This window comes from Equus asinus, chromosome 8 (genome assembly GCF_041296235.1).
Source record: "Equus asinus isolate D_3611 breed Donkey chromosome 8, EquAss-T2T_v2, whole genome shotgun sequence".
Classification (NCBI taxonomy): domain Eukaryota; kingdom Metazoa; phylum Chordata; class Mammalia; order Perissodactyla; family Equidae; genus Equus; species Equus asinus.
In genome coordinates, this window is record NC_091797.1 from 27,786,726 (window position 1) to 27,813,037 (window position 26,312).

General features: G+C 51.4%; 1 protein-coding gene across 2 annotated transcripts in view; it reads right to left on the reverse strand.

Moving 5' to 3' along the window:
* The window catches only part of RAB44 (RAB44, member RAS oncogene family), a 30,083-nt gene extending 7,168 nt beyond the window's left edge, over window positions 1–22,915 (reverse strand). For both annotated transcript variants that reach the window (XM_014830989.3, XM_044776574.2), the window contains exons 1-9: window positions 22,805–22,915; window positions 18,640–18,854; window positions 11,178–11,289; window positions 9,407–9,581; window positions 8,236–8,382; window positions 7,516–7,606; window positions 7,040–7,135; window positions 4,840–5,027; window positions 2,836–4,280 (exon numbers count right to left, since the gene is read on the reverse strand). In XM_014830989.3, the coding sequence (XP_014686475.3) occupies window positions 2,836–4,280; window positions 4,840–5,027; window positions 7,040–7,135; window positions 7,516–7,606; window positions 8,236–8,382; window positions 9,407–9,581; window positions 11,178–11,289; window positions 18,640–18,843 (2,458 nt within the window). In that variant the 5' untranslated portion in view covers window positions 18,844–18,854; window positions 22,805–22,915. The remainder of the gene's footprint in view (window positions 1–2,835; window positions 4,281–4,839; window positions 5,028–7,039; window positions 7,136–7,515; window positions 7,607–8,235; window positions 8,383–9,406; window positions 9,582–11,177; window positions 11,290–18,639; window positions 18,855–22,804) is intronic.
* Between the last annotated feature and the right edge of the window lie 3,397 nt (window positions 22,916–26,312).

A 26,312-nucleotide genomic window follows, 5' to 3' on the forward strand; every position in this document is an offset into this window, starting at 1 on the left:
TTTGGGGGGCGGGGTGCCTGAGAGGTGGTGATTTTTATTATCATTCTTAATTCTCATCTCGCTGAACCCTGGCCCCTCAAATTTCACAGCTCCACCCCTCCCTGTGGCCATGATTCCACATGGCCCAGGAAATTCTTTCTGTCCCTGGAAATATGGAGGCAAGAGTGAAATCCCAGGGAGGTTTGGAATCTTTGGGGTGTACCCTCTGCCAACCCCTGTTTCTGAGGAAACCAGGTGGGGTGGGGGGTGTGAGAGGGGCCTCATTGTCTCCATCCCCACCCCCTCTCCTAGCCGAGCCCCGAGGCTGCAGATCCCACTGCAGGCCCCAGGCCAACTCAGGAAAAGGGCATCTCCTCATATCAGCCCGGGGCTGGCGGACACCTTTCTCAAGGTCGCTCACGATGACCCTCATAGGCACCGGCTGCTGCCCCTGCCGGGGACTGGAACCACAGACCCTCCCCACCCCCCATGTTCTCCATAAGAAGCCGGGAGAAGTGGCCGCCCCCAGGCCTGAGCGCAGCACAGTGCTGAAGCAGAAGTCTGTAGCATCCACCGCTCTTTACTGCCCTCCTTCCTGAAGGTCTTAGGAAGCCCAGGGTCTCAGGAACCCCCCAGGTGCCTAATCTGAGCCACCAGCGACAAAATCCAGCCTCTGTTTAAATACCCGCCGCCGTGTAACCTATTGAGCAACTAGAAGGATTATTCTCTGCATGCAATAGCTCCCCAATACTCCCACTTCTCCACCTCCCTGCCCAGCGCCTCCGCAATTCACCCACGTGTCCCCACCTTCTCCCCAAAACGTGTTACAACTTAACCACATAAACTGTTAGGAATATCACGTTTTCTCCTTCCCCAGGAACCTGCGATTTCAGACGAGCAGCCGCAGGGAGAGGGCAAGGCTGAACCAAAAGGGGGCGGAACTTCTGGAGTGGGGCACGCGCTATGAGGGCGGGTGGCCCTGGGCATCCACTTTGGGGCCCAGCTAGGGCAAGAGACTTCATCAGGCCTTCCAGTCTCTGTTTTCCTCATCTGTAAAATGGGGAAAGATGTGGAAAAGCGTGGCAAAAATGCACATTCAGATCTAACTCAGTTGGCTCGGGCCTCCACCTGTCCCTGTTCTTAAACGCCGGCAGGCCGCAGTTCCCATCTTCTGAGAGATGGCGGCGGGAATGGAGGAGCCTGATGCTGAGGGGGGCGTGTCCCCAACTGAGGAAGCCAGAATGGTCCCCAGGGAAGATCAGACCAGATGGGTAGCAGCCACCAGGGGGCACCAAACTGCAGCTGGGGCACAGACAGCCTTGGATCCGCACCTGGCCCTCAGGTACCCACCGCAGGCTAGCAGCGCATGCAGCCTTGCCCTGTCTTTTCATAGTTATGCACCTGTGTTTCTCTTGACTGAATTTTGTGGAACTTTCTGACCACACAGTAATGACGGAGTTTCATTTATAGGAGGGTCGCTGTAAGCAGTAAGACTTGTATGGATGATGCCTGGTGCACTGCAGGTGGTTGGTGACCAGGATCTCAGGGGATTCATAAGGGTGGCCTTGGAGACCCTGCTCCATGTCAGGCCAGGCCAGCTGCGGCTTCCCCCTTCCCAAGGACCCTGCATTTTTCACTGGCTCCCCAGTTGAGGATTCTTAGGCAGAAAAAAGTTTGAGAACTTGTCCTGGGGTCTCTCTGGCATGAGGGCTGTCATTTATCTCCCAGCCTGGCCCTGGTCCCCGGTCAGCATGCACCCCGGGTGACACAAAGACGTGGATCACCCCATCTCTGTCCCTAAGTGGATGTCCCTTTCACTCCCACAAGCTCGCTCTCCTGTGGTCTACACGGTGGGTCTATCAAGTGGGCAAATATCCCAATACTTTTAGGGAGAGGAGCCTTCGTGCTTTGGGGTATGTCATTTGTAGGAGCCGTTGAATTAGACGTTATCAAATATTTACTTGTTATAATAATAACAATAAAAATATTTATCCAGGGGCTGGCCCCGTGGCTGAGTGGTTAAGTTCGCGCGCTCTGCTGCAGGCAGCCCAGTGTTTCGTTAGTTCGAATCCTGGGCGCGGACATGGCACTGCTCATCAGACCACGCTGAGGCAGCATCCCACATGCCACAACTAGAAGAACCCACAACGAAGAATACACAACTATGTACCAGGGGGCTTTGGGGAGAAAAAGGAAAAAATAAAATCTTAAAAAAAAAAATAAATAAATATTTATCCATATTACATCCAGATATTATCCTAAGAGCTTGGCGCGTATTAACTGACCTATCCTTGTACCCCCTCTAGGAAATCAGCACGACTATTGTCCCCATTATGCAGATTAGGATTTGGCAGCTCAGAGGGGTTAAATAATTTGCCCGAGTTCATACTGTTCTAAGTGGCAGAGCTGGGATTTGCACTCTAGAAATACAGTCTGTGTGAAATATTCCACTTGCCCAAGGTGGCTTCCTGCTGGAGCGTGGCAGACGGGCCTAGAGCTGGTCGTGACAGATCCGCCCAGCACGGCCCCTGCGGCGGCCTGCCCATGGGCCACGTGGTGGGGACTTGCTTGTTTTCACCCTCAGCCAGCACTGGCACCTAAATTGCAGGGTGCTTTGTTGATGGGGCACATTATAAGCTAATCAGATCAATGCAGAAAAAGCAAATTACCTGTAATTAGAGAGGATTAGTAAAATAGCACGATTATGCCCATATAAAATCATGTCTAACGCGGGGCCTGTGGCCAGGACAGAGCCTGCAGCTTCCCCGGGGATGGCTCCCTCTGGGCCTGTTCTGGCTCGTTGGTCTGCGCCCCTGGGCCCCCTCCCACCCCCACGCCCTCCCAGGCGGGCCTTACCCACTGTAGCTGTCAGCCCGGTGGCGAAGGAGTTATGGTGAAGGAGGTACAGGAAGGATGTTTTGCCCACGTTCGAGTCTCCCAGGAAGACGACATGGAAGATGTAATCAGGGTTGGCTAGAGGCTCACTGGCCACGGGGTCCCCTGGGGATGGGGTCAGCCCAGCCTCCCTGGAGTCCATTCCTGGGTCTTCAAGCCTGCTCTGCGCCCTTGGCTCTCTGCGTTGAGAGGGGCCTTGCTCTCCTTCCGTGTGCACAGTTGTGGGTGGGACTTCCAGCTCCTCCACGGTGGGGAGGGTTTTCGTGGGTTCCTGGGGCCCTGCTGCATCCCCAGGCTGAGAACCCCTGGGGGGAGAGCCCCTTGGGGGTGACGGTCTTCCGGGAGCCTGAGCCTGCGGTGTGGCATACGGGAGAGGGGCAGGTGGAGGATCCTGCTGGGGCAGTTCTGAACGCCCAGGTTTCAGGCCATGAGCCTCAGCTGGCTGCTCTGAACTGCCAGCCTGCCCTCCTCCATCCGCTTCTTTCCTTTCCTCCGCCCTGGGCCCCTCTTCCAGACTCTGGTGATGGAAGGCAGGCAGCCCATCTGCTGCGAGGACCTGGCCATGAGCTTCTCTGAGCCCCCTGGGACAGCCCTCCTGCGCGTCTGGGCGCGGCTCGCCCTGCTCCAGTTCCTCTGCGGGAGCCTCACCCGCAGGCTCCAGACCCTGGGAGGGCTCAGGTAGCCCTGGGGTGAGGGCTCCAGCTCCTGGGGACCCCAGCTCTGGCCCAGAGCCAGTGGTGTATGGGTCCTGACAGAGGGCCTCTCTCTGCCGGGGTGGCGTGGCTGGGACAGGCCCAGGCCCGGGACCCCTGTCATCCAGGAATGAGGCATGGAACTGCTCGCTGGGCCCAGCTGGAGCCGAGGGAGGGGGAGAGTTCACACGAGGAGGGGGTCCATCCTCCAAGGGAATGAGCACTTTGAGTGCAGCCGCCACCACGGCCCCAGACTCCCCAGTGGGGGTCCCTGGGAGACCCCAGAGGAAGTGGTCCTCGGGGCCAGGCCCTGACTCCTCCTTAGGATCCAGGCTGTGAGGCTGCACTGGCTGCTCTGGACTGATGTCCTGCCCATCCGGGTCCCCTCCTTCCCCTTCCTTGGCCCTGGAAGGCACCCCTGGGGGGCTCCTGGGAGCTCCATCCGGATCTGAAGATGGCTCCTGACCAAACAGCAAAGCCTGTGGCTCGGAGATGGAGATCTGCCTGACCCCTCGGGGTGTCTGGGGGCCTGCGGGGGATCTCGGGGTCGGGGGTGGGCTCCAGGAGAGCTGCAAATATTTCTGCGGGGGGCTGCTGAAGCTCCCCAGGAGCTGGTCCCAGTCATCATTGTCCCCAAACAGTCCAGGCAGGGGAGACCCCTCAGAGGACACTGCCTGAGGGTCTGGAGGCTTCTCTTCACCTGCTTTGGGGCCACTGGAAAGGGAACAGGGAAGTGAGGATCAGGGGAGGGGTGGGTAGAGGTCGCACCAATCCCATCTTCATCCCTCGCCGTCCTTTGCACACCTGCAGGTTGGCCCTCTCTCCCAGGCTTTGGGCAGACCATCCTTCTCACCAGACCCGTGCTCCCCACGCCTCTCCCTCATCCAATCCTGCTCCATCTTCAAGGCTTATATGAAGCCTCACCTCCTCCAGGAAGCCTTCCCTGACCGTTCTGGCCCATCCCACTCCTCTGAGTTTAATAAGTAGAGTGAGTGCCTGCCAGGGATCCAGCACTGCGCTAGACCCGTGTGGGGGGGTGTGTGTGTATCTGAATCCCATCTGTGTGATCTTGGGCACACAACTTTCCCCTCTCCATGCCTCAAAATTCTTTGTCTGAGAAATGAGCATGATAATCCCAGCCTGGCAGGGTTGTGAGGTTTAAGGAGGGAGATTGTGTCCTGGGGCTGACCAGAGCCTCAAAGAACTCAGAGCTTCCTTCTTCTTCCAGGAAGCCCCGGGCCTCGGCCTCCGCCCAGGCACGGCAGCCACTTGCCTCGGGTCCTCCTCCATCTGCCAGGACACGCGGCTCCTGGCGGTGTTCAGGCGCCCTTGGGTCACCTGCAGCTGCCCCCGCACCTCCTCCAGCTGCCCAGCCAGGTCGCGCTCGGCCTCCCGAAGCTGCTGGTTCTCGGAGCTGGCCGCCTGGTGAGAGCTGCTGAGGTGGCGGAGCTGGGCCTCCAGCTGCGGGGGTGCAGGGTGGGGAGAGAGAGGCCCCATGCCCTCCGGGCCATTGTGGGCAGAGACTCCAGGCTCCCGGACACCCAGTTTAAAGCATAGGATTGGGAGAGGGGTCACCCCTCATTGGCCTAGTTAGCCCCATTACCTCCCCCCGGGAGGGACATTGGAATTGTCAGGGTGGGGAGGAGAGAGGGGCCTGTGTAAGGATAAAACTGCCAGTACCACCAGGCCCGAACGTAAACGGGAGCACGCCACCCTCTGCTCAGAGCTGTTATGGCCGCTCATCTCCAAGCACCAAGTGGTCTGCAGGGAGCTCCTGATCCAACAGCAAGTCACAGGACTCGGAGACAGAGAGCTGCCTGACTCGGTGGAGTGGCCGGCAAAGCCCTCCCAATGGCCTCCAGGGCCTTGCAGCCTCCCCCACCTGACCCCTGTGACATCCCCGAGCTCCTCTCCCTCAGTCGGCTCAAGCCCCCAGGTCCCCCTGCTGTTCCTTGAACATTCATATCACATGCCCACCTCAGGGCCTTTGCACCCACTGTCCTCTCTGCCTGGACTACCCTTCCCCCAGATGTCACATGGCCTGCCAATCACCTCCTTCTGGTCTTTACTCCAGGTCATCGTGTCAGTGAGTCTTCGTGACTCTCCTATCAAAGTCCTTCGATCCCCCTGCCCTGCTCTACTTTATTCTCCTTAGCACTTCCACTAGCTAATCGGTTCTAGATTTTATTTGCTTATTTTATCATCCATTTCTGTGACTAGACAATCACTCCATGGGCAGAGGTTTGTGTCTATCAGGTTCCTCAGAACCTAGGACAGTGCCTGGCACACAGTAGGAGCATCATAAATAGTTGTTGGATAAAGGAATGAACGACCTGGGGGGAGAGGCTTCACATCCCCAGGGTATAGGATGAAATGGCCCCGTGAGGAAGGCCCAGCCCTCCTCCCTGGGCAGAGGGGGCCCGCCCCCATTTCCAAGGGGCAGCTGCAGCAGAGGCACCTGGGAAGTCAGCCCGTGTCGGGAGGGCGAGACCAGGTGGCAGGGCCAGCCACAGCCATGGTGGGGAAGGCTCTGGGCACCTTGTCCAGGGCTCAGGGGATGCTGGCTCTCCTGGTCACAACAGATGGGGGTTTTACCACGGTCAGTGGTCTGGAAGTTGAGGAAGGAAGGACAGCAGGGAGGGGCCTCAGACCCAAAGACTCAGCCACAGGACCAACTGGAAGTGACCACAGGGCCAACTGGAAGTGACCACAGGCGACGACACCTGGGGTGTCGGGGCAGCAGCTCTTCTGACCGGGAAGCTAGGTCAGCTTCAGAGACAGTAATGACTGTGATGTATAAAGAAACTACTATGCGCCAGGCACCATCCTAGGTCCCCAAATATAGTATCTCTAGTCCTCACAACAGCCTTCCAAGGCAGGAGTTCTGATTTCCACTTCTCTGATGAGGAAACCAAGGCTCGGAGAGCTTAAAAACCTGCCCAAGTTCACTCAGCTGACAGAAGAGACGAGAGTGGAACCACCCTATTGCCTAGCCTCGCCAACGCTGAGACCTCGCGCTTGCTGTGCTTTCCTGTTCCAAAGTGTTTTCCCGTTTATTGCCTCGTCTGACACAGCTAGCCGGGAAGGCACAGCAGACGTGGCTGTTCCCATTTTACAGGTGGAGAAACTAAGGCCAAGACAAGCCAAGTTATTTCCTCAGATCTGCCTGGCTCCTAAGGAACAGCAGGGACCTGCTGACTCAAGTCCCAGGGCTCCCGCTGTGCTACCTGGCCTCATGGCAGAAAAGGGCCCAGGATACCTCTTTCCCAGGGGCTATTCTCATACGGGTGCCCAACCAGCCCAGTGGACCCTCAGGGCGGGACTGGTGGCTTCAGGCTGACTTATCCAGTCGGAATCAGCGAGCGTTCACGGCAGGTCCCAGGAGGTGGTGTCAGGGTCTGTGAATCCTCAGAGGTTGGGCCCCTGGGGAAGCCTGTCACTCACCTCCCTCTGGTCCTCAGCCTGTCACTCACCTCCCTCTGGTCCTCAGTCAGCCGCTGCACCTCGCGCTCCTTAGCCTCCAGGGCCTCCTGCATCTGGGAGCTGAGGGCCAGGTCCCGGGAGTCGCTCTGGGGAGCAGAGAGGGCTCAGCCCCTGCCCCACAGACTCCAAGACCCAGCTGGGCGCGGCCGGCCCTCCCCACACTTTGCCTCCACCCGGGCCCGGGGTGCAGGATCCAGGATGCCCCAGCAAGGAGGGGTCTTGGGACAACTTCCCTGGCTCAGGCCTGGATTGTGGCAACAAGGAGACTGAGGCCCAGAGATCAGAAGGACTGGCTCCGGGGGACACAGCGAGACCTGGCTGAGATGGGCAGGGGGCCAAGGCTCAGCACCCCACCTCACCTCTCAGAGGAGCGAGCTGGTCAGGGAGTGAGAGGACGTGCGCCCAGCGCGCAGCTCTGCCAGCAGAGGGGTCGGGGAGTGGAGGGGAGAGCTGGGGGGGAGCCCACCTCCGCCTGCAGCTGCTGCTTCTCCCGCCGAATCTGCTGCTCCATCTCCTCGTAGAGCTGCTGGACCTCGCGGTGGTGGTCAGAGTCCCGCCTGCAAGCCAGCGCATCAGCACCCTGGGACTCTGCTGCCGGCAGGGGTGGCCTGGGCCTGGGTTTGGAGTCCACCCTACTGCCCACCTCACTCTGCCAGCCGTCACTGAACCCTGTCGCCCTGAGAACAGTCATCCCAGTAATAGCGCCCTGACTCACACGGCTTTGACATTAGTCACACCGGCTCCTGTAACCATCACCAGGATAGTGGCTCCCCTGGCCCTGTCACATGGTCTCCGTCGTCCCTTCACTCTGTCCCCACTTACTGCTGTCACCATTCCCCTAGCCCCATAACTCAGACCTCCTGGCAGGGCTGCACCCATGCCAACCCCAGGGTCACCACATGCATTATAACCTTTGTGAGCAGGGCCCCCAGCATGTGGTGCCGCAGTGGCCCTGCCCCAAGGCACACTTTCCATTCCCTTTCTGCGAAAGGCCCAACGCAGTTCTCCCCAGCAGGTCCCCTAAGAAACCCCTTCTTCCAGCTCAGCTCTGCCCCACCCCGCTCCCAGGCCCTGCTGTGGGCCCCTGGCCTCCACTCTTCTGAAGCTGAAGGAATTCAATTAAGATTCAACGAAGACGTGAAGAGCACCCACTGTGCGCCAGACACCGGCGGGGCGCCCTACTCACTTCCTCAGGCTCAGCTCCAGAGCCTCCTTGTCGGCCCGAGCCTCCTGCAGGCGGCTGCTCATCTTGGCCAGAAAGCCCTCCAGGTTGCCTGCCAGCTGGGGCTCCTCCTGCCGCAGCTTCCCCCACAGCTGCCAGATCTCCGCCTGCCTGGGGAGGGAAGATGGCCAGAGTTGAGATATAAGGCGGGACGGAGAAGCAGAGGGACCCCACTCCAAGAAACTTGGGCACCTGGGCCACAAAGATTTATTGACACCCTTCAAGGCGCAATTCAAAGGCCGCCTCCTCCAGGATCCTTTCCCAGATGCGCCCTCTCCCTTCTTGAATCCCCACAACACTTTGTCTCCATTGTTTGGTGATTAATTGTGGGGTGGGGGGACTTGATGGCCCAGGGTTTCCACCTGCCTTCTCTCTTCTCCCACTCTGTAGCAATGTGACCTTCGCAAGTTGCATGCCCTCTCTGGGCTTACTTGTAAAATGGGGGGCTGACACCTGCCCAGCGAGGTGGCTGGAGAATGAGAGACACGCCCAGTGAAAGCCCCAGCACGGGGCCTGGCACAAGGTTGGTGCTCAATAAACGCAACTTTCATGCAGATTTAATTAAGTCATGAAGACAGACGCCAGAGGGTGGAGCCAGGCCGAGCTGCCAAGCGAGTCAGTGGCGCCCCACCGCACGCCCTGCCAGCCTACACCCCAAGTCCTGCCGTGCTTGCCCCAGGAGCCCTGCCTCCCCCAGAAGCGGTGAGGGTGCTTCCCTCGCTGGCTCTATCAGACACAGCGGGGCCCCTCTTTTCTGAGCAGGAGTGAAGTCCATGAGCCCAGAGACTGCGACAGTCTGAAGAATGCTCTCCTGTCTCCAGACCTGCCCACCCCCGGATTATTAGGGGGTGTTCTGGGGTGTGATCCCACAGGACAGGACAGGGAGGGGACAGCGGGGTGGGAAGGGCTGCTTGGGGCCAGTCGGGCATCCCACACACACGGCTGCGTTTAATCCCACAGCTCTTACACTCCTTCTGCAGGGGAAACAGAATCAGAGGTTCAGCAGCTTGCCCAAGGTCACACAGCTAACAAGGGGCTGAATCAGGATGTGCACCCAGCTCGGCCTGGCAGCTCCCACCTGGGCTCTGTGTCCAGGTGAGCGCTTGCCCCCCACCATACACGGAGCTGGCCTTACTCAGGAAGTAAGTGGCCGGCCTCCAGCTGCTGCATGAAGGTAAAGAAGGCTGCCTTCTCCTCTGGGTCAGCCTCTTCCAGCGCTGGGAGGCTGCTGGCCAGGGATCTTTGCTGGGACGTCAGTGGCCTCCTTCTGCGGAGCCTGTGGGTTCTCGGGCTGGAGCCAAAGATGTTCTCTGTGAGACAGAGGGAGAGAGAAGGGAGCAGAGTAGGGTTAAGCCCAGGTCCCGCCCCTCCTCCAGCCCTTGAGGGAGTACTTCTATCTGTGTCAATCACATTTACACAGGGCCGTGTTCATAGGTTCCTCACATCAACCTTGGGAGTCGACTCAAGGTAGACAAGGTACCCATTTTACAGCTGAACACCTCAAGCCCAGAGAGGCCAAGAGACTTGCTGGATGTCACACAGCAGCTCCATGGTAGCCAACAGATTTTTCATTCCCTCAGTCAAGGGATATTTATTGAGCATCTACTATGTGCTGGGGACAAAAGTGGCCAAAATCCCTGCCCTGGTGGAGCTGACATTCTAGTGAGGGCTGAGAAAGGACATATTTAAAAAATAAATTTGTTAAGTGAGCTAAAGAAATAAACAGGGTAATTTCCATTGTGGGATTGGACAGGGTCTACTTCAGGTGAGGCGGTCAGGAGTGTCCCGAGGAGGTGACATGAAATTGAGATGTGAATAACAAGAAGGAGCAAGCCATGTGGATTTCTAGGGAAGTGCACTGCAGGCAGAGAGGGCAACACATGCAAAGGCCCTGTGGTAGGAGCCAGACTGGCACACAGGAAGGGGTGAACAGCCCCGAGGGAGCTGCAGAGGGTGGCGAGTCTGGATAGTGTTGCCTGTGGGCCTGGGGCAAGGATTTGGACTTTGTTCCACAGGCATCGGAAAGGCCCTGGTGTGGTGGGCATGACTGGCTACAGATGTGAAGACGGCCCCTTAGGGCTACATGGACAACACTGTTCCCTCTGCCCTTCCCTGCCTGGCCCTGACCCCCTGGTTCCAGGCCCCAAGTCTCCCTCCCTACTCCCAGCTTCTCAATCACCAGAACTGGAGCGACTGGCTCCTGGGGTTGCCCCGACCTATGAATGCTGATTCCTGGCCTCCCCCTCTGTTGTCCCTCAGATTCTGGAGGCTCAGCAGACCTGAGAACTCTGGATGGCTTTGCAGACGTTTAGGCTGAACTGTGCTTTGCAGGGTCTCTGCAAGGCCACCACACCTTCCCCTCCCTGGGCCGGAAGATCTCCCCATGGAGACCAGTGGGAGCTTTGTGCACTGCTGGCCTTGGTCTCTCTGGGTCCCTTCGGGTCTGTCTTGAGAAGCAGGTTTTGGAGTGGCCCTGCCCAGTGGGTCTTAAGGGCCTGGGAAACCCTCATCCCCTAAATATCACCCTCTGCTGCTCCCTGGGGCCTGGAATTCCTTGCTTAGAAAGCAAGCCTGGAGGCCTCTCTGGAGGAGGGGGATGCTCAGGGGAGCCGCCAGCCAATGAACTGCCCTCACTGTTGGGAAAGGAAGCAAGCAGGTCCCCTGAGCTACAGTCTTAAGACTCCGCTCTGCCTCGAACCAACTGACGTCCCCACCCAGGTTTAGCATCCTTATCTCCACAGTAATCCGAATTAGCATCTGCTCCAGGGGGTGTTTGAAGGTCCTCTAGCTAGTAAGGTGTCACTCTTGACTTTCCTGTCAGCCCAGCCTCGCCCTGTGCTGGGCACAGTGCAGGGGACGCCTGGCAGTGCGGCACGTCCCCAGACACCCTCCCGGGACAGACATACGGAGCCCAGAGCTGAATTCTTCAAGGGAGAGGCGTCCCTTCCGCTCCACGTCCACCCAGTCGAAGATCATCCCAGGCTCCTCCTCGCTGCCCAGGAAGCTGAACTTGGCCACCTGGAAGGAAGGGGGGAGCTGAGTGGCTGTTCCCACCGGGGAAAGCTCTGGGCCACCCTCAAAAAAAGAGGGGTTTGTCTTCAGCCATCCCCACTTCCCTTCTCCCCAGTTTTGGAATCCCACCCAGACCCTGACTCAGGGCCTCCCCCTGAGGCTCCCGGACCCCATGCAAGACAGCCCTCTCAGCAGAGCCTCGAACTTCCTCCAATCTTTCCCCTTCCTCCATCCAGCATCAAAACTCTCTCCTGGGTCTCATCCCTTTAGGACCCTAATAAAGGACAGCAGCTGATCCTCCCCAGAATGTGTTTATCGGTGTGCAAAAGTCATCTGGAACTCGAAAATAAGTCCAAAAGGTGGACAGCATGTCGTTGCAGTACCCTCCTGGGGCAAAGGCCACCCAAGCATTTTCTAGACTATAGCTGTGTACTGCTTCATCTGACAGGACTGATTAAAGGTCCCAGACTAAATAAAGTCACATGTCAGCTTGTAGATTTCGTCCAGGAGAGATGTAAATAATGTTTGTCCGATGGCACAGATAACCCCAAAGATTTATGGCCTGTTGGACATTAACCAGCTTGGGGAACTCTAACCCAGCAACCTGATTCTAACATGTCTTTGTTGAATTACCTGGGTTTTTAAATGCTCTTCCAACCATTCATAACATCTCTCATTAATTAATGAGTTAAATAAAATCTTCGGTATGGATCCATTTTACGTTTGTCCCAGGTCGTGATCTGACCTTTGTGGAGATGATGCTTCATCAGTTTTGGAGGTCCCGTGAAGACGCCCCAGGGGACTCTGCTGTCAGAACAAGTCAACAGCATTGCTGGAGAAGTGCCCTCCACGGGCTCTGCGAGCCCCAGCGCTGCGTGGCACTTAGAAAGAATTCCAAGCAGTAGGACTTTAAGTCTGTGCGCTCTCTGTTTCTCTCATTTTTTGTTTTGTTTTTGCTGATTTTGTGTTTTTGTTTTTGGTGGCAGCAATGATGCGGAATTTGATTTTTATGGTCTCACCTTTGGCTGAACGATGCAGACCGAGGTCTGTTGGTTGAGAGACAACAGAAAGTCTGGTTTGGAATTTTTTGTTGGCGGCTGGTGGTGTTTGTTTTTCTAGGTGCGACCTCAGATCAGTTAAGAATTCTGTCCTTCCGGGAAGAACAGTTCTCTGAGATCTGGATTGGCGAGTTCCTGTGTTTCTGGGTTCGCTTTTGACCTGCGGCTTGGAGTCACAGCAATGAAGCCAGACTCTCTACATCTGTGTGTGTCTACATGTCTGTGATTCAGAGAGACCTTTAACTCTCACTGGGAGTGTGAAATATTATGTGGAGGGCATTAATAACGGCGGACTCCGTCTCTTAAAGGGGTGCTGTGCCGATTGGTTTGTTGAGACAAATAAGTGCTTATAGAAACTAATAGCCCCCCAAATCACTGAAAATACAGAAACCCAACTTCTAATGCCTTAAATGTGCTAGACGTTTGTTTTTAATCCCTCTCACAAGAAAGTGTTAGCTCGAAAAGCCTTTAAGGAGCTATGTTCACGTAATTAAAGTGAATTTTTAGACAAATTAGAGTGGCTTAATAGTTCTAGTTGATAAAACACAAATAATAGCCATTTGTGCTTTCTCTGCCTTAAGTATAACACAATTATACCTTCTTTTTTTTAAATAAAATATCAATTTGTTTTTTGTAAAGGAGCTAGTTAATCAGAATTCCTATTCTCCTCATTTTGTCTTACTGATCAAATAAGTCAACATTATCCTTACATAATGTTTAAGGTTATAAAGATGTAAATTTGTGTTCAACTAAATTGATTCATTATTCTAACAAATTTTACATCAACAGTACTTAAATTTTGTAGTGTGTCACCTTAAACACAGTTTCCAGGGTCCTTAGGTAACTTGAAAAAACTGAATGTTAAGTTAATTAATAAATTATTTTTGGCTACCTGGATAATTTCTAGGAAAAGTTTGATACTGAAACATTGATTGCTAAGCATAATTTTAAGTTTATATCCTTTTACTTCTTATTTTTACACGCTAGAGAGCAGCTATATCTTTTGGTCATGTTAACGAGTGAATTCATTTTTGCCACTTTAAATAGTTGTGCAAAGGAAAGCAGGGACTCGAGTAGCTATTTGCACACCCATGTTCGCAGCAGCAATATTCACAACAACAAAAACACGGAAGCAACCCAAGTGTCCGTCAACAGATGAAAGGATACGCAAAATGTGTTACATACATATAATGGAATATTATTCAGTCTTAACAAGGAAGGGAATTCCGATGTTTGCTACGATGTGGATGAACTTTAAGGACATGATGCTAAATGAAATAAGCCGGTCACAAAAAGACAAACACTGGATGAATCCACTTACATGAGGTCCCTAGAGGGGTCAGATGCATAGAGACAGAAAGTAGAACGGAAGCTACCAGGGGACGAGGACACGGGAGAAGGAGAGTTAGCTTTCGTGGGGACAGAGCTGCAGCGGGGGAAGACGAAAACTTCCGGAGATGGATGGCAGTGATGACTGTACGACAACGTGAATCTATTTAATGCCACTGAACTCTACACATAAAAATGGTTAAAATAGCAAATTTTACGTTGTGTGTATTTTATCACAATTTTTTTTAAAAGTTGTGCACGGTACATGTGTGACTGTAGAAAGCTGTGTTCTGTGTGTTTGTGAGCTCTGCTGGTCTGCAGAAATGCTTGTGCAAGACAGACACTTCTCAGTTACTTACGCCCCCGTTCTTTCTGTGAAATAGAAGTTAATTGCTTTGTAAAAGTTGTAATCACTACGGATGCTGGAGCCTATCCTGGGAACAGCAGCGGCGGACAAACGCAGCTGTGTCTGCAGGCGAAATGGGACACGGTTCTGCCTTCCCAGGGACAAGGGGAGTGGTTTTGTCTTAAGTGTCTGGTTGTTTCTGAACATGAAAAAGGATAAAAAGGCAAAAGCAGAATGGACGTAGAGTTGTGGAGGCTTTGCTGAGAGGGCACGTTATTCACCTTGTTTTATTACACCTAATCTGAAAATAAGCTCTGAAATAGGTTAACATTTTGCCAAATTTGGCTCAGTCTTGATGAGTTTAAAAATGAATTAAAAAAAAAAAGCCTGTGGAACTTTTACTGCCATATGTTATGTTAATGCAAAGCTAGAATTTGGCTCCATCTCTATTAAAATGATAAATTGATCTTACCACTCTTAGCAAGCGTTCAAAAGAGGTTACTATTTATCTTCTGTGTAAGTTGCCCAGATAACTGATTTCATATGTCAACAGAACAATTTTCTCTGCTTTGTTTGGCTTTATCATGTTCTAATTTTTAAAAAAATAAAAAGCTAAGGCATCTCTCTTATGAAAGAGCTAAATATCCTTGCAATCCTGTTAACTTCTTCTATGTTTATTTCAAAATATTTTATTTGATTGTCACTTTGATTAAATAGGTAATCAAGTAATATTTCTGAAACTCCCATGATCCTATCTTTTTTTTCTTTTTTTTGAGGAAGATTAGCCCTGAGCTAACATCTGCTGCCAATCCTCCTCTTTTTGCTGAGGAAGACTGGCTGTGAGCTAACATCTGTGCCCATCTTCCTCTACTTTATATGTGGGATGCCAACCACAGCATGGGTTGTCAAGCGGTGCCATGTCTGCACCCCAGATCTGAAGTGGCGAACCCCAGGCTGCCGAAGCGGAACATGCGCACTTAACCGCTGCACCACTGGGCCGGCCCCTCATGATCTTATCTTAATCTAGTGCCCAGATCTTCTCTGGTAGCTCTTTTGATTTTGCCTGCCCAATATCAGACATTATGGAGACTCCTCAAAAAATTAAAAATAGAACTACCATATAATCCAGCAATCCCACTTCTGGGTATTTTCTTGGAGAAAACAAAAACACTAATTCAAAAAGATATATACACCCCCATGTTCATTGCAGCATTATTTACAGCAGCCAAGATTTGGAAACAAATGTCCATCGAAGGATGAATGGATAAAGAAAATGTAGTGTATATATATATATATATATATATATATATATATACCATGAAATATTATTCAGCCATAAAAAAAGAATGAAGTCTTGCAATTTGCGACAACATGATGGCCCTTGAGGGCATTATGCTATGCAAAATAAGTCAGACAGAAAAAGACAGAAATACCATATGATCTCACTTACATGTAGAATCTAACAAAAAAAATCGAGCTCATGGATATAAAGAACAGACTGGTGGCTGGCTGAGGTGGAGGGTGGCAATGGGCAAAAATGGGTGCAGGGGATCAAAAGGAACAAGTTTCCAGTTATAAAATGAATAAGTCGTGGGGACGTAGTGGACAGCATGGTGACTACAGCCCACAATGTTTTATGGCATATTTGAAAGTAGCCAGGAGAGTGGCTCTTGAAAGTTCTAGTCACGAGGAAAAAAAATTTGTAACTATGTATGGTAACAGATGTTAACTGGACTTACTGGGGTGATCATTTTGCAACATACAAATATGAAATCATTACATTGTACACCTGAAACTAATATAAGCTTATGTCAATTATACCTCAATTTAAAAACATATGAAAAAAATGATTTTCAAAAATTATAGGGAAATTCTTACTTCAAACCCTTGAAGCTAAAATATTTCTAAAGTTCTTTTGGACAATATAGATAACTTATAATGTATTTTAAAAGTTCATTAAGATTAATTAAGACAGTTGTGTTTAACACCTGCTCCTAAAAGATGAGAAACTGATCATTCTCAATAAAGAAAAATCTTGTGATATTTGTTGCATGGGGAAGAAAACAAAAACTCAGACTTTTAACCTGTAATGAAATCTGGTATTAAACATGACTTGAGTTCAAAAAACAAAAGAGCATTATAGGAAGAACCGTCAAATCAGAAGAGATTTTCAGCCTTTCCTAGGGTAAGCTTACACAGGTAAATGTTATTAATATAAATATTTCAGAAATTACATGCTTTATGGAAAGGCCCTAGAGATCTTTCAACACCTCTGCCATTCCTAATTTGTTCTTGTCTTCAGGGGAAACACTGATCAAACCCTTATGAACTAGGGATGTACTGTATCCCAATGGGGAACTTTACTCTCTTCCACTCTGATATTATTGGTTACTGTCATAAATAACCACAGCCTTTCAGTCTCGTTACTAAATAAGTTTATGTTTCCTACACTTGCCTGAGGGCTCAGCTAAAAGCTGCAGGCCACAGTTTGTGTCTTCCACAAAGGACAGACTCAAAACTTTGTGGGAAAGGCCGGTACCAGGTTCTACGAACTACTGATGCTTCCCTCAGATACACAATTCTGAGTTGACACTAGCTGACTTTCAGATTGAGCTAGCCGACTGACAGTTTCTGGGTCTCTTTGAGTCCAGAAACAGCCAGCTCACCCAAGATCCGGCGGAACAGGAATTAATTACATGGAACTGAAAGAATGATTCGAGGAAATCTAGTTGTGGTTATTTGTTGGGAATATAGTTGGCATTATTTTTTATTGTTCTATTTTTATGGATCTATAAGGAAGTTCTTTGTCTTCTTGAGCTGTCTCTAACCTTTGGTTTAGTAGATTATGCTTTTGTAAACTGAAATTAAACATTTTAAATGGTATCTGAATCTTACTGACCCTCTCCTGCTTTAGAAACCAATACTTTTACTGGCAATATAATTTCATGGCAATATAGTTATTTACACAGGGTCCGTGGCAATATAGTTCTTTACACAAGCTCAGTAAGAATCTGCCCTCCCTCTAGCTGGGCTATAGTTGGATAAATCAATTGTGTAACTGGAGTGTCATACTGGGGAATAATTCTCGTTTAATCAGGTGGGACATGTCCACTGTAAGGAACACCCATGGAGCCGATGCCTGCGAAGCCCTCCCAGCAGGGTGGCTGGACCAGGAGATAAGGAAGGCCACTTCTGGGCAGGAGAGGGACCTTAGAAAAAGTGAGAACCTCAAGAAGAGAGGCAGTCACTCACATTTACAGGTGCTATGGGTGAAAGCTGGCGGAGAGAGAGTCCTGGGCGTGGTTTCCTCACCTTAGGAGAGAAGTAGGGTGGCCAACCCACCCCAGTTTGCCCAAGACCTTCCCAGTTTTAGCAGTGAAAGTGCCACATCCCAGGTGCCCTCCAGGCAAACTGGGAGAGGTGGTCACTCTAGATAAAAGAGCAAATAGAGGTTTTAAAAGTCCAACCTGAGATTCCCTAAGAAACCTTCTGAACAGAAGCTAAAATGGCTCAACACTTCGAAAGCCCAGGTTTGCAGAGCAAGCTCAAGGAGGCCCCGCTGTTTCATTTACACCCTCCCTGCCCCTATGGAAATGCTCAAGCCAAACCCAACGAGACCAGCCTTTTTTATAGCAAGAAGAAACTCTGGAGGTTATTTATGATCAAAGAAAAATTATCTGAAACTTGGAAATAAGGCAGCACATCTTTTCAATAATATATGGGGGTAAAGACTACCCAGGCTTTGTCTAGACCAGAGGAATTCACTCAGTTCATTTCATTGTTTACCTTTAATTAAAAGTCCCAGACTTAACTGAAGTTACTTGTTAACTTGTAGATTTTTGTCCAGAAGACATGAGAAGAATTTTCGTCTAGTAGAACAGATAACCCCAAAGATTTATGGCCAGTTGGACATTAGCCATTTTTAAAGTTGAACTCAGTGATCTTATCCTAACGCTCTTGTCTCAAGTGGCCCATAAAAATCCTGCTTCTCAAATGCTCTTGAACCTGTCACAACATGTTACTGGTTCTCTCATTAATTAATAACAATAACTAATTAGATAAGACCTTGGATAGGTGTACTCAACAGTCCTTTTTTCTTTTTTTAACCCTTTTGAAAATTATATTTTAACATCAGCTCTTTGTACTTTGTTGTGTCCCTGAGGGTGGAATGTAAGGAGAGTCAGTTTTGATGGGGGAAGGACAAAGTCTGGAGCGTGGAGACGGCAGGCCCAGGGAGACCAGCAAACCACGGAGGTCCCTTTGCAGGGAATGAGGAAAAACTAAAGAATCATCAGTCGTCAACATGGTTTGATTTCCAGGGCTCTAACTGCTCTCCAAGATAAACTTTCCTACTCAATGGACCTAGAATTATAGCATTTGCAAGTTACCTCTTTGGCTTAAAGTCCTTTCCTTTGTTAAAATGCTAGTGTTTCCGGAAGAGAGTGACACATAAAGCCTTATCAGTCATTTACACGTTAGTATAAACAAATTCCTGGTCTTTTCTGACAGCAAATTTTAGAAGAGAGAAGGGGAAGGAGCAGGCAAGCCCTGCCTTCCTGGGATAGGAGTTCTCAGAAGGCTGTAGAAAAGGGATTCAGGGGTGGGAGGGGGTCTTAGACTCACCGCCAGGTCCTCTCGGGTGACAAAGCCCCTTTCCTTGGCACCACAGTCCTTGAAAAAGCCCTGCAGTTCTGCAGCTGCCTGGGAGGACCAGGACTCTGTATCTGGGGCCACGGGGGCATCCTGGCCATCAGCCAGCTCTCGAATCTGGCGCCGGCGGCTGGAGCCCAGCTTCCGGCCTTTTCGGGGCACTCTCTCACTCTCCATGCTGCTTTGGCCTGGGGACAGAGGAGACGTGAGGGGGCACTGGGCTGCTGAGCAGAGCCACTCCCTGCTGCCAGCCTCCCCCAGCGCCCCGTCACCACGGCAGACGCAGCCCTGCCTGATCAGACCGTGCTGGACTCTCTGACTTGACGCCCCCCTGCCCCCTCCCCACCACCACCATGGCCTCCAGCACATCCTGCTCAGGGCCTTCGCCCTCTGTTCCCTCTGCCTGGAATCCTCAACTGTCACAAGTCTTCTCCAGCCGTCATATGAGAGAACCCTGTGCCGGCCGGGGTCTACCCCCACATCCTCACGGTCCACGTCAACCCTTCTGAACCACACACTGTTCCTGGAATCTCAGATTCCCTCCCACCCTTGCTTGTGTTGCCCCAAACCACCCCAATTCTCTCACCCCCTTGTCTAGCTGATACCTTTTCCTCCCTCACCTTAGAGGCCTCCTCCTCCAAGAAGCCTTCCTTGCAGCCACCCCCACACTTCAAGCAGGGTTCAGTGCCCCCTTGTCTGTGGCCTCATGATGTTCTGGGCTCCCCCTATGGATGTCACCGTATGCCTTGGTCCAAATTGCTCCCAGCTCCTTAGCACACAGTAGGTGCTCAAGCAAGGGTTGTCCAATTCATTAATTGAGGTTCTTTCATTTGTCACTGAAGGTCTTAGGTCAGTCAATTGATAAGGATTTTGATGGATAAGGATTTGTCCAGGTGAGTCCCCAGGCCAGGAAAAAGGGAGGTGGAGCCTGGAAGGGGTAGAGTCTGGGCCTGCCCTGGGGGGACTAAGTCTGGGGTACAGAAAACTGTACGGAGTGGAAGGGGCTTAATGTGCACACAGTCAGGCAGCTTCCTGCAGGTGAGAGGACTTGAGCCAAGCTCTAAAGGAGGCAGGCAGGATTTAAAAGCAGTGAACAGCAGGTGCAAAGGAACTGAGGCAACGGGAACAAGGCCCCCATTGGAGCCAAAGATCACAGACAGGCTGAGTAGAGGAGTCTGGGAGCTCTGCTTCAGGGATGATGGGCTCATTGCAGGGGACTAGAGCCCGTAGGTCGCCTCGCCTCGGGCAAGTTCCCTCCCAGAGGTTGCCTAGGACTTGAATGAAGAAACCCCTCACCCTGGGGAGGCCCCTAAACTTTAAAGTGAAGTAGAATCTCTCTCCACCAGTCTTTGTGTCTCTCTTTCTTCCTGTCTGTTCTGTCTCTCTGTTTCTCTCCTTCTCTCCGTCTCTGAGATCACAGATGTAAAACTGCAGTGTGTCCTGGAGCCAGAGCCTAGGTGCTCTCGAAGCCACCTGTGCTCCTCCCTCCTCCCCGACTGGCTGGAATCAGCACCGGGGAGCACTCACACCACGAGAACCGGCTGATGCTGCAAACCAGGACCTCTTCCCCGCAAAGAGCCGTTACCTACACACCTCTTCTGAGAAGCCTTCCTTCTGCCCAAACCTTTCCCAAGATCTAGCACTCACTTAAGTGTCAAGCAGTTAGCGAGCACCAGCTGAATGCCGGTGAAGTGGTAAGCGGGCCTGCCACGATACATGGGGTCCCCTCAGTGTGAATTAGGACAAGGTGCCCCTTTCTCCTGGCAGTCCATCCCACCCTCCCGACACCCAGATGTGGAAAAGGAGGCCCAGGACTTCCAGTCGGTGCTCTGGAGTCAGACAGACCTCTGCGTCTCCCAGCCCTGCCGCTCGCTAGCTGTGCAACCTTGGGCAAGTCGCTCAATGTCCCTGTGCCTCAGTTTCCTCACTGGAACATGAGGCGCATACTGACCACACGGTTGCCATGAGGATTAAACGAGATAATTGCTGTTGAAACGCCACCTCCCATTCCCCAGCACGGTCCACCTCCCTTTCTGGCTTTACGTCTCTTAGCACTTGTCACTTTATTCGTTTATTTTGTAAATTTCCATCTCCTCTTACTGAAACGCAATTCTCCTGTGAGTAGGGAGTTTCTTCTTCCGATCGCTGCTCCATCCCACGTGCTGAGACCGGTGCCTCGCACACGGGTGGCGCTCGGCACACGTGGTCTGTTAACTCATGATCCATGTACACTACTCCTGGCTCTGCCATGCACAGAGTGACCGCTGGGCAAAGATGCCCCGACAATGGTGGTGACAGCACGGATGAGGGTGAAATTCCATTTGAGCGTCATAAAAGCTAGGTTCTGTACAGATATGATTTATCCCCACTTGACAGATGAGGAAACTGAGGGAGGGAGGCCCAAGCCACGACATCAGCAGCGGTGGTGGCACCAGATCCACTCTCCCGGTTTGTCATGGGAGGGACTTCCCCCAAGACCACTTCCTGAACAGGGGCTCCTCTGTGGGAGCACAAAAGCCCTCGCTGGAGCAGGGCAGAGCAGGCTCTGCTCGGGGTTGTGAGACTTAGAAGAAGTTTCCCCTGTACTTTTGCTGATGGAGATAACACACGCGAGGCAGCGAGATAAGATCCCCAGTGCGGAAGTTTCTAGAACCAAAGCACTAGGGGAAGAGTCTCCTGTGACATGGGTGCCACGTCGCTGAGTCTGTCAGGCTCCCACAAGTAAAGGAAACTAGAATCCTGAAATAAATCCCGTGTGGCTGTATCCCAGGACATGGGACACTCTCGACATCCCTTTCGAGGAGTTCCTGGCTGAGCTGTGCCTCCTTGCCCATTTCCAGCAGTCCCCTGGCACTTTGTAAGAAAGCGGCACCTTCTGGACACCTTGGCCAGCCCCCATGCTGTCACGGGCCTCAGCATCTGCCCCGTGAGCCAGCCTGTCCTTCTTTCCCTGGAGGGTCACTCGGTGGCCCCTCCTTGCCTGTCAGGAGGCCTGGGGCAGGAAGGCGGGTGTCCCACCACCAGCACTGCCTTGAAGATCCTGTCACCGTCAGCCGGGTGTGGTGTGCTCCCCCTCACGGCCTCACAGAACATCTTAAACACAGTCTGTGCCCCCTTCGAGGCCAGGCATGGCCATGCAGAGAGAGTGGAGACATCCTTCGGTCAATCCTCACACGCCTGTACGTGCACCACACCCACCCACCCACGCGCACACACACGCCCTCCCTCCTCAGCCGGCTCCCAGTCAGTCAGCCGTCGCCCAGCACTCCCTCACGGGCAGCTCTCTCACAGTCGGATGTGACACCTCTCACGGCATGCCCAAAGGTCCCTGCCCCCTCAGAGTCACTCAGAACAGCAGCCCTCTGAGTGAGCCAGCGGGGGCACCCCATCACGCCCCTCCTCTGCCATGCTCCCCTGACTGGATCATCGCTATCTCACCCCCTTAACAGCCAGAAGCCCCCTTGTGACCAGGGACACACACACGCACACCCCTCAGCACTGCCACATCTCCCCATGTTCCCCAGAAATCATATGAAGCTTGAAGCCAAACAATAGAGCAAACAGATCCCCCTCCCGGGCGTCTGCAGGCCCGGCTCCCTGCCGGGGGCTCGTGGGATCTGGGTGGGAGAGTGGGCACCGCAGGTCAGGAAGTGGAGAGCACACAAGAGGGGGGTGGGCGTCAGTGGCAGGAGTGCAATACACTCCACAGGCACCTCTGGCTTCCCCAGGGCCATCATTCTCTCACGAATGGGCGAGGACCTGGGTCTGTTCTCCATCCCACTTACTCCAGCAACTACACGTAATGGCAACGGTTACAGAACCCAACTGTCCAGTTGGCGGGTCTGAGAGACCAACTACTGCCTTGTTCTGGTCTGCTTCCCCTCTCTCTTCCCCTCACTAACGTGACAGAGAAACTGAGGCTCTGAGATGCCAGGAGACTTGCCCAAGGTCACACAACCACTGAAGGGTCGGTAATCGACCCCAGCCTCATGCCCCGGTGCCCTCCACTAGACCACGCAGACCATGCACTAGACCAAACCCACAGCCTTGTCACAGGAGCTGGACAGGGACCGCTGCTCCCTCCCCAAGCCTCACCCCTCCACAGAAAAGAAGCATTGCAACCCCGGGTGGCTCCCACCTCTTGAAGGCTCCCAGCTGTGCCTGCAGACCCGTGCCTCCTGGCCCCGTGATGAGGCAGCCACTGCCCCGAGGTGCCCACGAGCTGTGGAGCTGTTAACTGTCTTGTCTCTTGCCCAACCACTCTTTCCGTTCCCCAGAGAGCTGATCTCCTGTGTTAATCTATGGGACTTCCTGTAGAAGTGACCACTGTTTATCCTTTCACAACGCTGCCTGGTACTCCCGAGGCCCCCTCGCTCTAGAATCTTGGAGCTGCTGGAGCCGGGAGGGAGGCCCTTCTGAGCAGAGACTCCAAAGGGTGAGGTAGAAGTCTCAAGGTCACCCAGCCCTCAGCGGCAAAGCTAGGACTCAGATCCCACTCTCTGGTTGCCAGGGTGATGCCACGCCTCATCCCAGCTGGAGCGTTGATGGGCACAGTTATGGCTAAAGCCGGGGACAGAACGAGCTGAGGTAACCGCACCCCAGGTCTGACCTCAGGTCCTCACTCTCTGACAGCGGCTTGGAAGACCAGGGGAGGCTGACACCCAAGTCGTCTTCTACAGAATAGTCAAACCTAATACCAAAGCGTCTCGTAGAGCTGCGACTATCAGAACTGTGTGGTACTGGAGCGTGAAGCTAAGTGGACAAAGCAATGGTACACAATAAAGAAATAGACTCAAACATGCGTGGGAATTTAGCGTTTGATAAAGGTGACACTTCAAATCAGTGAGAAAAGATGGTTTCTTCATTGAACAACCGGGAGAATGGGCTAGGTATCTGCAAAAACCAAGGTGGAGGTCTAACTCTAAAATAATTACGGGTGGATCAAAAGTTTAAGTATTGAAAACATCTTACAGTTGGAGGTCAGCCGGATGGCATAGTGGTTAAGTTCACAGGTTCCACTTTGGTGGCCCAGAGTTTGAAGGTTCGGATCCCAGGCACGGACCTAGCACCGCTCATGGAGCCATGCTGTGGCACCCTCCCACATAAAGTAGAAGACCGGCACAGATGTTAGCTCAGTGACAATCTTCCTCAAGCAAAAAGAGGAAGATTAGCAACAGATGCGAGCTCAGGGCCAATCTTCCTCACCAAAAAAAATAATAATAATAAAAATCATACAATTATATACCATTTGGAATTTGCTTCAAAATAATCAAGGGATGAGGGGAAGGAGCCGGACACAGACCAAATAATACACAGGCCCTGGCCTGGTTCTGGTTCCTGGTGAAGCTGGTGGGGGAACCACTGGCTCATTCCATCCCTCGCTCTACTTTTGTGTATGTTTGAACAAATGCCATAAGGGGTCATGGGATAATTTTAAAATAATCTTGGAGCAGGCAAGGCCTTTCCAGGTGTATCACAAAGCATTAGAAGCCATAAAAAATTGAGATATTCTGCTATACAGAAATTTTAAAATTAAAAAAAAAAAAGACTGAGTAGCAAAAAAAAAGTCACCATTGACAAATCAAAGGGCAAACGAATTGTGAAAAAATATTCCCATATCACAGAAAATAAGCTAATTTCCTCCTTATATCATGAGTTCCTACAGATCATTGAAAAATCAATAATGCATTAGAGAAATTGGCACCATGTGTGAATAGACAATGCATGGGGGAAAACATCAATTGCTCTTCAACACGTGAAAAAAAGGTTAATCTTCACTCATAATAAAAGAAATAAAAATTGTAACTACAATGAGATATCATTTTAAGTTATCCAACTGACACGATTTAAAAAAAAATAACAGCCTATGTTATAAAGGATGTAGGAAAACACTTGCACACATTGTTGGTTAGAACATAAACTGGTAAACCGTTCATGAAAAGCAATGCGGTGATGTCTATCAGCATTTAGAAGGCTAAAAGCTTTTCACTCAACAATTTCACTTCCAGTCATTCGTCCCACAGGTGATGTAAAAAATGATGATATGAAAGGACATTCATCACAGCATTGTCTGTGGTGGCAAAGGACTGGAAACCACCTAAGTTTCCATCAACAGGGAGCTGGTTGAATGAGCTCTGATCCGTCCACATATCGACCTACTATGCAATTGTGAAGAAAAATGAGAAAGATCCAGGTGGATCGATATGGAATGGCTTTCTAAATATGTTGTTGAATGAAAAAAATAAGGTGGGAAACAGTGAACGTAGTATGCTTTGCGTGAAGAAAAAATTGTATGTGTGTGGATGAAATTTATGCTATATAAATGCATGGGTATTCATATCTGTTTGTAAATGCATAGAATATTTCTGATGGAAGAGCCAAGAAGCTGGTAGCAGTTGGGCTGAGGAGAAAAAGTGTTGGAACGGAGAAGGATGGAGAAGATGTGCCATCTTTATACATTACCCATTCAAAATTAAATCTGAGAATAATTTGTACGTATTCAGAGAGAGAATAATGAAGGAAACGTGGTAAAATTATGGTGACATTCAAGGACTGCTGGGGAAGGGTATATGGGAATTATTTTACTATTTTTGCAACTTTTCTGTATGTCTGAAATTATTTCAAAACAAAGTTTTCAAAAGTAATAAATTTAATTTCTAAATAAACACACATTCTCACAACCAACCATCCTTTCACCCCTTTTTTTTTTACCACCGGAAAATTGATACTCAGAGAGTTTCTGTGACTTTATTAAACCAAATAAGGCATTCATTGTTTCAGTCACCAATTATTTATTGAGCACCTAATATGTGCCGGACACTGTGCTAGGCACTGAGAATACAAAAATGGGGGGAAAAAGACATAAAAAATCCATATGTAACGTAGTGCTATGAAGAGGTGTAAAGCAGGGTGAAGGGATAGAATGGTGGGAGGTGTATTTAGATGGGTAGTCTGGGGGAAGCCTGTCTGAGGAGGTGATAGTGGAATAGAGTATACAAGGAAGAAGACCTGAAAGAAGAGTGTTCAGGGAGAAGGCACAGTGAGTGCAAAGGCCCTGAGGCAGGAGCAGGCTTTGTGTCTGTGAGGAACAGTGAGGAGACCAGTGTGGCTGGAGCAGGGAATGGAGGGCAGGTGGAGATGAAGTCAGAGGTAAGAGTACAACCTGTTGGCCGTGTAAGGACCTGGGTTTCTACTGTGAGATGGAAGCCACTGGAGGGTGACACAATCCAGCGTAGGTTTTAAAAGGATCCCCTGGCTGCTTTCCTTGTGGAGAATAGACTGTACGAGGTAAAGGCAGGAGCAGGGAGACCGTGAGGGGGCTGTCAGAATAATCCAGACGAGAAGCGATGGCTCAGACAGGAGGCAGCACTGGAGGTGGTGACCAGAGGTGCCTGGACCCTGGATAAATTCTGAGAGTAGGGCCAGCAGCGTTTGCTGCTGGGTTTGGGCAAATACAGCAAATCCAGAACTTTGTCTCTCCAGCTCGGGACTCTCTCCACTTCTCTGGGAACACAGCGAGGTTGGATTTCCAGACCCAGCCCAAGGATCTCAAGGCACTCCCCGGTCATGTGCCCCTTATCCTCCTAACCACAGAAATAAGAGAGGCCGGGAGAGCCTGGGAGAGGGTGCACAGCCCTCAGAGTGCC